The 13,265-nt window shown below is 37.9% G+C and overlaps 1 protein-coding gene across 1 annotated transcript in view; it reads left to right on the forward strand.

Annotated features, from left to right (window-relative positions):
- Window positions 1–13,265, forward strand: part of BUD13 (BUD13 homolog) — a 34,928-nt gene that overhangs the window by 16,187 nt on the left and 5,476 nt on the right. Inside the window, exons 5-9 of the mRNA XM_068556349.1 lie at window positions 2,632–2,936; window positions 4,828–4,933; window positions 5,289–5,427; window positions 6,101–6,285; window positions 6,526–6,607. Coding sequence (XP_068412450.1) covers window positions 2,632–2,936; window positions 4,828–4,933; window positions 5,289–5,427; window positions 6,101–6,285; window positions 6,526–6,607 — 817 coding nt within the window. The remainder of the gene's footprint in view (window positions 1–2,631; window positions 2,937–4,827; window positions 4,934–5,288; window positions 5,428–6,100; window positions 6,286–6,525; window positions 6,608–13,265) is intronic.

Raw genomic sequence — 13,265 nt, forward strand, 5'->3', positions numbered from 1 at the left:
TTCTCAGGTGCACACGGAACAGTCTCCAGGATAGATCACATCTTGGGTCACAAATCAAGCCTCAGTAAATTTAAGAAAATTGAAATCGTATCAAGCATCTTTTCCGACTACAACGCTATGAGATTAGAAAGAAATATCAGGGAAGAGACTGTAAAAAACACAAACAGATGGAGGCTAAACAATACATTACTAAATAACCAAGAAATCACTGAAGAAATCAAAAAATACCTACAGACAAGTGACAACAAAAGCACGATGATCCAAAACCTATGGGATGCAGCAAAAGCAGTTCTAGAGGAAAGTTTATAGCAATACAATCCTACCTCAGGAAACAAGGAAAATCTCAAATACACAATCTAACCTTACACCTAAAGGAACTAGAGAAAGAAGAACAAACAAAACCCAAAGTTAGTAGAAGGAAAGAAATCATAAAGATCAGAGCAGAAATAAATGAAATAGAAACAAAGAAAACAGTAGCAAAGATCAATAAAACTAAAAGCTGGTTCTTTGAGAAGATAAAATTGGTAAACCTTCAGCCAGACTCATCAAGAAAAAGAGGGAGAGGACTCAAATCAATAAAATTAGAAATGAAAAGTTACAACAGACACCACAGTAATACAGAGCATCATGAGAGACTACTACAAGCAACTCTATGCCAATAAAATGGACAACCTGGAAGAAGTGGACAAATTCTTAGAAAGGTATATAACCTTCCAATACTGAACCAGGAAGAAATAGAAAATATGAACAGACCAATCACAAGTAATGAAATTGAAACTGTGATTTAAAATCTTCCAACAAACAAAAGTCCAGGACCCGATGGCTTCACAGGTGAATTCTATCAAACATTTAGAGAAGAGCTAACACCCATCCTTCTCAAACTCTTCCAAAATATTGCAGAGGAGGGAACACTCCCAAACGCATTCTGTGAGGCCACCATCACCCTGATACCAAAACCAGACAAAGATGTCACAAAAAAAGAAAACTACAGGCCAGTGTCACTGATGAACATAGATGCAAAAATCCTCAACAGAATACTAGCAAACAGAATCCAGCAGCACATTAAAAGGATCATACACCATAATCAAGTGGGATTTATCCCAGGGATGCAAGATTATTCAATTTATGCAAATCAATCAATATGATACACCATATTAACAAATTGAAGGAGAAAAACCATATGATCATCTCAATAGATGAAGGAAAAGCTTTCGACAAAATTCAACACCCATTTATGATAAAAACTCTCCAGAAAGTGGGCATAGAGGGAACCTACCTCAACGTAATAAAGGCCATATACGACAGACCTACAGCAAACATCATTCTCAATGGTGAAAAACTGAAAGCATTTCCTCTAAGATCAGGAACGAGACAAGGATGTCCACTCTCACTGCTATTATTCAACATAGTTTTGGAAGTCCCTAGCCACGGCAATCAGAGAAGAAAAAGAAATAAAAGGAATACAAATTGGAAAAGAAGAGGTAAAACTGTCACTGTTTGCAGATGACTTGATACTCTACAGAGAGAATCCTAAACGTGCCACCAGAAAACTACTAGAGCTAATCAATGAATTTGGTAAAGTTGCATGATACAAAATTAATGCACAGAAATCTCTTGCACTCCTATACACTAACAACGAAAGATCAGAAAGAGAAATTAAAGATACAATCCCATTCACCGTTGCAACAAAAAGAATAGAATACCTAGGAATAAACCTACCTAAGTAGGTCAAAGACCTGTACTCAGAAAACTGTAAGACACTCATGAAAGAAGTCAAAGGTGACACAAACAGATGGAGAGATATACCATGTTCTTGGGTTGGTAGAATCAATACTGTGAAAATGACTATACTACCCAAAGCAATCTACAGATTCAGTGCAATCCCTATAAAATTACCAATGGCAGTTTTTACAGAACTAGAACAAAAAATCTTAAAATTTGTATGGAGACACAAAAGACCCTGAATAGCCAAAGCAATCTTGAGGGAAAAAAACGGAGCTGGAGGAATCAGACTCCCTGACTTCAGACTATACTACAAAGCTACAGTAATCACGACAATATGGCACTGGCACAAAAACAGAAATATAGATCAATGGTACAGGATAGAAAGCCCAGAGATAAACCCGCACACCTGTGGTCAACTAATCTATGACAAAGGAGGCGAGGATACACAATGGAGAAAAAAACAGTCTTCAGTAAGTGGTGCTGGGAAAACTGGACAGCTACATGTAAAAGAAAGAAATTAGAACACTCCCTAATACCATACACAAAAATAAACTCAAAACAGATTAATAACCTAAAATATATATATATATGTACATATATATATATATATATATATATATGTATGTATATATAGATATATATGTATATATATATATGGCACAGATGAGTATGTTGAGATCTCACATGCTAGTCAGTCACTAATAACTTGGGAATAGAACCCCACATCCTGCCTATTGGTTTTAAAAGTTGTTTCTCACTTTGCTCTTCTCCCATGTCATTCGTACTTGTATTTAGGTTAGTGATAGTTCCTCACAAGAGGACTAAATGAATGTTGAACATTAGCCTGACAGATTCTTTTTTTAGATTCTGCCAAGGGGATTAAAGACTTTACTGTTTAATTTCCAGGCTCTTCCCCCAGCCATAGGAAATATCATAAAAGCTCTTCACCCAGGAGACATCAGAGTCACATGTTGGACTCTTCTTCCTACCCAAGTGACAGTAGGAAAGCCTCTGACTCAGATCTTTCTCCTCCACGGCATAAACAAAGTTCAGGGCCCCGGGATTCTGATTCAGATCTGTCACCTCCACGGAATAGACCTAGGCACGGGAACTCTGATTCTGACCTCTCTCCGCCAAGGAGGAAACAGAGGGCCAAATCTTCTGATTCCGACCTGTCTCCACCTCGAAGGAGTCAGCCTCTGGGAAAGAAGGTAAGAATTTTCAGGAGCCATATCTTCTCTTAGAGTAACTCCTGTCTTTTAGCTCTGTACAAGTCCCAGAGATCCAAGCCAAAGCAGGAAGAGGTAGCTCTTAGTAGCATAGTAAATCTAGCTCACAGGACCTCTAGGGCTCTTTTCTTCTCTCTGAAGTCAGGACCGCCTAACCCAGCCCAGGTGAACTTGCAAATAGCAGATTTCCTAAAGAGCTTCTGCCTTTATATCCTCTCAGTTCCATGAATCTCATTTTAATAGGTCCACAGAAACTTCCTATTTTCTTACGAATAAACTGAGAACGTAGTTTACAGAGTGGAGTTAGGAGCACGAACCTTGTGTCAAACATCACATATTGGGATCATACTTCTTATATGTACTATCTGTGAGATTTGAGCAAGATACATAATATCTCTAAGCCTCAGCTTCTTCATCTTTAAAATGTGGATAATAGTAGTACGTACTTCATAAGGTTCTTGTGGGAATTAAATGAGTCAGTAAGTAAAGCTCTTAGCACAGTGCCTGGGACAAAGTAAGCATTTAGTGTAAGCAGTTTACTATTATAAATTGGACTGTAGGTGTCCAGAGCTTAAAGAGAGGCACTTAAAATATAAAACGACTTTTAGAAATCATATCACCTGGGAAATAAGTGTTTTGTATTATTTTAAATCTGTGATGAAGCCTGAATTAGCAAAACAAATCCGCATGAACCCTGAGTAATTGTGTTGTAAAGAACACCAGTACTAGTAAAGAAGTGTTATTCCAGAGCTTCCCTGGTGGCGCAGTGGTTAAGAATCCGCCTGCCAATGCAGGGGACACGGGTTCAAGCCCTGGTCCGGGAAGATCCCACATGCTGCGGAGCAACTAAGCCCATGTGCCACAACTCCTGAGCCCACGTGCTGCAACTACTGAAGCCCGTGTGCCTAGAGCCCATGCTCTGCAACAAGAGAAGCCACCGCAATGAGAAGCCCATGCACCGCAACGAAGAGTAGCCACCACTGGCCGCAACTAGAGAAAGCGTGCGCGCAGCAACAAAGACCCAACGCAGCCAAGAATAAATAAATTAATTTTTAAAAAAAGTGTTATTCCAGTGAGTTGGTTAAGAAAGAGAATGATAGAGCCTGTGGTGTGCACGTTTCCTCTAACGCAGACTTTTCAGGTAAGTTTCTCTGTAGCCCATGTGGTCCTGGTAGGGTAGACCAGCCTGTCCCTAGCCCAGGAAGTAGGGTTCTTCTCTTTTGGGGAACAGAGTGAGGTCTGTGTTTCAGCTGGACTCCTTGACATTTTTATGTATCTGCTTAGTCCATGGGCAATTTAATATTAATCAAATTTAATTTAGTACGTTGTTTAAGGATATCGGGATATAAGTATATACATTGATTGTGGGTTGGTTTGTTATCTTGATACAGAGTGGAGTTTAGTAAGGTGTTTGGATTTGGTTATATCTTGTCATTATCCTGAAATATAGCCACAATTTCAGGATCTTAGGTTTGCTTGACTTTGTGATTTAAATGAAATATTTTATCAGTGTTGATCTCTACCAGAGGGCTTAGAGCTTTATAGAGGTTTCTGGTCAGGTGACCTGAGAGTCTTCATGTGTGCAGTTTATATGCTGAAAAGCCAGAAATACGATGCTTAGCCTTCCCTTTAGCATATTGTTGGTTTGTGTTTCTGTTTACTCTTAAACTTGATAGTACTGTTAATTTTCCATGAAATTCAGTTTTATTTCTTCTTTTCTATTTTGTGAAACCTGTGGTTGATAATAAGAATATAAAGCTAGAGTTTTTGGTTTGGTTGTTGCTGATTATCAGACAAAAATACACCTGTGTATACCCATGGAGTCTGTTGCTGCATTGTCTTAATGTTGGATGCTCCCTTTTCCATTGCATAGGCTGCACACATGTATTCTGGGGCTAAAACTGGGTTGGTGTTAACTGACATACAGCGAGAGCAGCAGGAGCTCAAGAGACGGGACCAAGAGACCATGGCATTTGAAGGTAAAAATGTGAAAGTGCAGAGACCAGTTGAGGCTCTTGTAGCTTTTATTTTTTTTAATGTAGTTTATTATACCTGATATTTAAAAGTTTTAATTGCTGTCAAATTTCAGCTCTGGTTTTGTGCATTATTTTAACTTCTCATTGGGTTCAAGTGGTTCTTTTCCTTCTTGAAAAATGTTAATTTTCAGGATCATCGCCAATATGCACTTAGATGTTGGTAGGGACTACTAGTAGTCTGGCTGTGAAGGTTCTTATCCAGCATCAGAACCCCACGTGGTTGATTTCAGCTGTTAGAATATTATTTCTGATTTTGATACCTGGTGTTTATCTTTAAAAGTATAATTTTCCTTTGCAGCTGAATTCCAGTATGCTGAAACCGTATTTCGAGATAAGTTTGGTCGTAAGAGGAATTTGAAACTGGAACGTTTAGAGCAGAGGAGAAAAGCGGAGAAGGACTCGGAGAGAGATGAGCTGTATGCTCAGTGGGGAAAAGGGTAAGAGAACCACTGAAAGGAAAAACAAGACTGCAGTGACCGGAGGAAGTCATTTCTCTATTCTTCTGCCTTCAAAGCTGTTCTTTTTTTTTTTTTTTTTTATAAATTTATTTATTTTATTTATTTAGTTTTGGCTGTGTCGGGTCTTTGTTGCTGTGCACAGGCTTTCTCCTATTGCGGCGAGCGGGGGCTACTCTTCCTTGTGGTGTGCGGGCTTCTCACTGTGGTGGCCTCTCTTGTTGCGGAGCATGGGCTCTAGGCACACGGGCTTCAGTAGTTGCAGCACGCGGTCTCAGTAGTTGTGGCTCGCGGGCTCTAGAGCACAGGCTCAGTAGTTGTGGCACACGGGCTTAGTTGCTCCGCGGCATGTGGGATCTTCCCGGACCAGGGCTCGAACCCATGTCCCCTGCATTGGCAGGTGGATTCTCAACCACTGCGCCACCAGGGAAGCCCCAAAGCTGTTTTTGGGAATGGGAAATTCAGTGTGCTCAGTCTCCTTCCTAAGATACTGATATATTCCACACTTCCAGTTGGTATTCTAAGAATTTTACCTTTTTCAGTATTTGGCCTAGGCTGCTGGAAAGAGGAGGTTCTCCAAGTGTAGCAGTACATCTCAGTGTAAGAGTGGAAATGTTAAACAGGATAGCAGACACTCCTGGTTCTTTTTGTCCAGGCTTGCACAGCGCCGGCAGCAGCAACAAAATGTGGAGGATGCAATGAAGGAAATGCAAAAGCCTCTGGCCCGCTATATTGATGATGAAGATCTAGATCGGATGCTGAGGGAAAAAGAAAGAGAGGGGGACCCCATGGCCAACTTGATCAAGAAGAATAAGGCCAAGGAGAGCAAGAATAAGAAAGGTGAGCCTTCTGGGAATCTTCAGGGAATGAGGTGACTTACGTGAAGAGAGAAAATCAACAGGGTGATGATACATAGCTGTGTGCAAAGAAGGCTTTTCCATACAATTTCAGATTTCTTGTATTGGGGGATTTAGATTGAACTCAATAGAGACTTCTGTACAAAGAAATTTTTTCCCACTGCCATCGAGCTCTGATTTGAATTATGTAGGTAACTAACTTTTCTCCCTCTCCTGTCATTAGTGAGACCTCGCTACAGTGGCCCAGCACCTCCTCCCAACAGGTTCAATATCTGGCCTGGATATCGCTGGGATGGAGTAGACAGGTAAACCTGAATATTTCCTACGGTTTTGTTTTCTCTTCCATCTAACCCGACCCTTCCCTGACTGTTCTCAAATCATTCTACACTCTGCCTCATTTTCTGCCTTAATCACAAGGTTAATAATATGCAGTTTGGTTGCTTCTATTTCTCAAATCTCATTTCCCATGCTTAGAATACTCCTTCCTTTTTTCCTTTTCAAAGCTCTGGGCAAATAACTCAGGTGGTCCAGCTAGGATACCCTTTGTTTTTGACACTGACCACTTCTAATGATATTTTCTAAGGTTTGGTGGGAGTGAATGATAGGTGCTAGTCTGAAACCTTTTGTATGTTGTATCTTTAAAATGTAGCCCTTGAATCTTTTCTTCACTGCCTTATGAGTGAGTTACTTGTCATGTTGCACTGCCCCTACCACCTTGTCTTTTCACCTACCCATATCTGTACCCACATGCACTAACTTCCTTTCTGCTATCATGGATGAACTATATATGCTCCTATCCAAAGTCAGTCCCTCTACTTCATGTTAGATCCCATCTCTTGCCTGCTAAAGGACATTGTTATATCATCTAGCACAGTGACTCTCAAAATTTGTCATCTCAAGACCCCTTTACACTCTTAATAATTATTGAGGACTCTAAAAAGTTTTGTTTATGTGGGTTATAGCTGTTAATATTTACCATATTAGAAATTAAACTAAGAAGTTTAAAAAGTATTTATTAATTCTTTAAAAAAAGCCATTACATTCACATAGTTACCCTGTTTTTAAAGAGAAATAACTATATTTTTCAAACAAAAAAAAGTGAGATTCAGGATAGCTTTGATTTACATTCTTGCAAATCTCATTAATGTCTGGGCTGATAGAAAACATCAGGACTTTTTTTTTTTTTTTTGTATTTTATTTTATTTTTATTTTTTAACTTTTTATTTTATATTGGTATGTAGTTGATTAACAATGTTGTGTTAGTTTCAGGTGTACAACAAAGTGGTTCAGTTATAAATATACATGTATCTATTCTTTTTCCAATTCTTTTCCCAATTAGGTTGTTACAGAATATTGAGCAGGGTTCCCTGTGCTATACAGTAGGCCCTTGTTGGTTATCCATTTTAAATATAGCAATGTGTTACAAGAAGACATCAGGATTTAGTCTGTTGCAGTATGTTTAGCTGAAATATAGGAAGAAAATTCAACCTTATAATAGGTAGTTAGAAAAGGAAGGTGTATTAGATTTTTTTTAATACTACACAAAAACTCAATAAGTGGTAGTTTCTTAAAGGTTATTTGTAATATGGAATCAGAAACCATATCAAAAAGCTTTTCATACTGTTAGATTACAATCCATTGGTCTTTTTCCTATTTTGGATGAATCTTTTACTCATGCATGATTTTATAACATCATGTACTGTTCATTGGTTTGCTGAGTTTTTCAGACCTTCCAAATGTTGACATATTTCATATACAATATCAGATAATGATATATACATATTAATATTAACTTTGATCTCATCACAAAAATCTTTAAATAACTAGAAGCTAAAGGAGTTCATGGTAGTGGGTACAAGTTTTTCAAAATTCTAATTTACGCTTGAAAGCTCCTATTTTATCATTGGCAACAAATATTATCAGCCACTTTCCTTGATGTAAAGGTCACTTCGTACAATGGCTTTTTTTGTAGGATCCGTCAGATTTTGAACCTAGAGGATCATGTCCTCTGTGAATATAAACAGTGTTACTTCTTCCTTTCTAATCCAGATGCCTTTTGTTTCTTTTTCTTGCCTTATTGCACTAGCTGCAACTTCCAGTGCAAATGTTGAGTAGAAGCAGTAAGAGCAGACATATTTTACCTTGTTGCTAGCCTTAGGAGGAAAACATTCAGCCTTTTCACCATGAAATATCTTGTAAACTATAGAATTTTTTTTGTAGATTTCCTTTATTGAGTTGAGAGATTTCTATTCCTAGTTTGCTAAGGAATGTCTTTTTTCAGGAATGTATGTTGGATTTTGTTCAAAATATTTTCTAATTTTCCTTTCGGTTCATTCTTTGATCCATGATTTACTTATGAGTGTATTTTAGAATTCCAGACATTTAGACTTTTCTAGATATCTCATTGTTATTGATTTCCAATTTAATTCCATTGAGGTCAGAGAATACACTATGTAATATTTTGATCTTTTGAAATTTATTAAGCATGTTTTATGGCCCAGTATATGGTTTACCTTGGTGAATAGCCCATTTGCACTTGAAGATAATGTGTATTTTGCAGTTGCTTGGGGTAGTGTTTTGAAAAATTTTTTTTGTATTCTTTTTTTAAGTAAACTTTTTGTTTTGGAATAATTTTAGATTTATAGAAAATTTGCAGAGATACTATAAAGAATTCTTGTAAACTCCTTATCCAGTTTTGTTACCATTCGTTATATTATTGTGGTACGTTAATCAAATCTAAGAAACCAACATTAGTATGTTATTATTAATGCACCAGATTTTATTTGGATTTCACCAGTTTTCTATTAATGTTCTTTTTCTGTTCAGGGATGCAATTCAGGATACCACATTGTACTTAGTTGTCATGTCTCCTCAGTCTCTTCTGATCTGTGTCAGTTTCTCAGTCTTTCTTTGTTCTTTGTAACCTTAACACTTTTGTGCGGGGGCGGTATGGTCAGGTATTTTTGTTGAATGTTCCTCAAACTGAGTTTGTTTGATGTTTTTCTCATGATTAGCCTGAGGTTATGGGTTTTTGGAAAGAATTCCACAGTGGTGGAGTGTCCTTCTCATCACATCCTTTTAGGGGTTACATGATATCCACATGACATCACTAGTAATGTTCACCTGGATCACTGGGTTAAGGTAGTGAGTGTTTGCCGGGTTTCTCTGCTTTAAAATTACTGTTTTTCTTCTTTCATACTCTCTTCTCTGGAAGTGAGTCGACTGAGTTCAGCTTACACTCAAAAGGAGACCTACAGAAGGATATCTACAAATATTATTTAGACTTTTTCTGTAAGGAAGATCTGTTTCATCTCCCCATTTATTTGCTCAATCATTTGTTTATATCAGTATGGACTCATGTATATTTTATACTTTGTATAGTAATCTAATAGTATGTTATTTATTTTGTTGCTTAAATTGTTCTGTTCTTTGGCCATTGGGAGTTCTTTCAGGTGTCCCTTTTATATGCCCATCCTTCTATTTTTTTGAGCATTCTTTGACTTTCTGTTACTATAAGGTGCTTCAGGCTCATATTGTATTTTCTCTGCCCCAGCCCTAAAATAGCCATTTCTCTAAGAAATCCTGACTGCTTTTAATGGAGAAAGATATTTGGAAACCAAGATCCGACTGCTAGAGTGCTTGTTGTTACTGAGGTGTCATTGTTTCTAGACCCTCTCAGCAGACAGAGCTACTTAATGCGTGTATAGTAGTCTGTGTATACACACATATCTATAATTGTTTCTGTGTCTATCCACCTGCAAGTATGTTACATATACACATATATTTACATATATATATAAATATGAGTTCATGTTGATGTAACTGACTCTAACCAAGTATTACCTTTCCTTTTTGCTTACCTCCCCAACATTGAGAAACCTGGCACCCACCATCCACCATCCATTTTGCTCATCCCAGGACACATGTAAAATAGTTTCAAAATTGAGAAATTCAGAAATGAGAAACTAATTTACCATCTAGAGTGTAGCATTTATGTGCAGTTCATTTTGTTCTTACCCTTATAATTTCTAATCAAAATACCATTTTCCAACATAACTTAAAGAGTCAGCCCCCATACCTCTCCCCTGCCAAACATCCTGGGTAATTTTTTTCTTTTATAGTTTACTTATATTAGTGTTTACTCATTATGGTGTATAGTTCTATGGGATTTAACGAATGAGTAGAGTCATTCATTCACCACCCTAGTACTGTATGGAATAGTTCCATCATTCTAAAATTTCCTGTGTAAGTCTCCTTTTAGTCATTTATACCTCCTCCACCAACCCCTTGTAATTACTGCTGTTGTTTTCTGTCCCTGTAGTTTTGTCTTTTCCAGAGTGTTACATGAATGGAATCATACAGTGTGTAGCCTTGTGAGTCTGACCTTTTGCGCTTAGCAAAATGCATTTTAAGATTCATCCATGTTCTTGCATGAATCAGTACTGTAGTCCATGTTTATCACTGAGTAGTATTGCATTGGATGGGTATACCACAGTCTGTTTATTCCCCAGTTGAAGGACATCTTGGTTGCTCCCAGTTTTTAGCAGTTGTGAATAAAGCTACAATAAACATTGGTGTATGGGTTTTTATGTGGATATAGTTTTCAGTTTACTTGGGTAAATACCAGGGTAAATGATTGCTATATTGTATTGTTGAGATTATGTTTAATTTTATAAGAAACTGCCAATTGTCTTCCAAAGAGGCTGTATCGTTTTACATTACTGCAAAGAGTGAGGATTTCTGTTGCTCCATATCCTTGCCAGCATTTGGTATTGTCAGTGCTTTGGATTTTAGGTGTGTGAATTTAGTAGTGAATTTTAATTGCTCTGTTTTCTTTTTAGTTATACCTCTCTGCAATTTTTTTTTTCAGTGTTTGTTATGAGGATCACAGTACGTATCTTTAACTTATCACAGCCTACTGAGAGTTATAATTGTACTATTTCACATAAAATATAAGAACCTTGCAACACTACAGTTCTACTTAACCTCTGTTTTTAGTGCTATTGTTTTCATACATATTACATAAAAAATGGTATAGATCCCACAATACAGTGTTAAAATTTTTACTTTGCAGTTATATATATATATATATTTTTTTTTTTTTTTAAATTATTTATTTGTTTATTTATGGCTGTGTTGGGTCTTCGTTTCTGTGCGAGGGCTTTTCTCTAGTTGCGGCAAGCGGGGGCCACTCTTCATCGCGGTGCGCGGGCCTCTCACTGTCGCGGCCTCTCTTGTTGTGGAGCACAGGATCCAGACGCGCAGGCTCAGTAGTTGTGGCTCACGGACCCAGTTGCTCCGCGGCATGTGGGATCTTCCCAGACCAGGGCTCGAACCCGTGTCCCCTGCATTGGCAGGCAGATTCTCAACCACTGCGCCACCAGGGAAGCCCAGTTATATATTTTTTTAAGAAGCTAAGAAAACAAAAGAAAAAAATATATAGTTGTTAGTACTTACTCACATAGTTACAATTTCTGGTATTCTTCCTTCTTTCCTAAAGAAATTAGGAAATTTTAATATTCCTTCAGTGCAGGTCTGTTGGCAAAAAATTCAGTTTTTGTTGATATGAAAACATCTTTATTTCACCTTTGTTTCTTAACAGCTTTAATTTTGAAGTAATGTTAGGCTCACAAGAACTTGAAAAAATAGTACAGTGTATTAGTGTACCATTCACCCAACTTCCCCCAATGATAATATCTTATATAACCATAGTACATTATCAAAGCCAGGAGTTGGCATTGGCACAGTTCTATTAATTAAATTAGAGAATTTTTTCTCACCTTCGTTTTTGAAGGATTGTTTCACTGGCATAGTGTTGGGGGAGGTTATCGAGGGGATGTGACCACTGGTTGATCTATGAGCTGGACCCAGGCAACTGGAGGCCCTTACCTCTCCCCTGTCCTTGGAATGTACATCCTGCCTACTCTTCTCATACTGGCAGCCATTTCACGGACATAGCCTTGAGAGAGTAGGGTGCTGTTGACCATCTGGACTGAATATGTGACTGAACCCTTATATATAAGGCCTCTGTATAAACTTTTAAGGTTCTGGCAGGCAGGTGTGGAGAACCACTTGTCCTGCGCCCAAGACAAACCTTGTATGTAAGTTCCCTTGCTTATTAAACCTGCCACCTGCCAATCTGGAGTGATCTGCCTCTTTCTCTTTCTGTCTCTCGTTGTCCTCTGAGTATGGGGGCCAATTTCAGATTTTACCCAGGGAACTCCTGAGGTTTCAAACCAACACAGAGAACTCAGGATTGACAGTACCAGACTTCTATGACAGCTCTGTCAGCCCTTTAAAGACTTTTCATCACTTTCTGGCCTCCATTGTTTCCAATTAGAAGTCAACCCTCAGATTTCATTTGTTTCATTGTCTCATCCCCTAACCCCAACATATACACATTATAATATATTCTCTGGCAGCTTTCATGATTTCCTTCTGGTCTTTGGTTTTCAGCAGTTTGACTATGATGTACCTAGGTGTGGTTTTCTTTGTATTTATCCTTTTTTGAGTTTGTTGAGCTTTGTAGATTTATGAGTTCATGTTTTTCACATTTGGGAGGTTATTTGGCTATTTTCTGTTCAATTCCTCTTCTTTTTTTTTTAAACCACTTTTCCTTCTCCAATTACACTATTTCCACTACTTGATATTATCCCACAGATCTCTGAAGTCCTGTTCATTTTTCTATCATTATTTTTCTCTCTGTTCTTAAGGTGGGATAATTTTTTTGATCTGATTTCAAGTTCATTGACTCTTCTGCCATCTCTAGCCTATTAGGCTCATACACTGAATTTTTTGTTTCAGCTAGTTTAAATTTATTTATTAGTTATTTTTAGCTGCGTTGGGTCTTCATTGCTGCACGTGGGCTTTCTCTAGTTGTGGCGAGCAGGGGCTACTCTTCATTGCAGTGCATGGGCTTCTCATTGCGGTGGCTTCTCTTGTAGTGGAACATGGGCTCTAGGC

This window comes from Eschrichtius robustus, chromosome 11 (assembly GCF_028021215.1).
Source record: "Eschrichtius robustus isolate mEscRob2 chromosome 11, mEscRob2.pri, whole genome shotgun sequence".
In the NCBI taxonomy this organism is placed as follows: Eukaryota; Metazoa; Chordata; class Mammalia; order Artiodactyla; family Eschrichtiidae; genus Eschrichtius; species Eschrichtius robustus.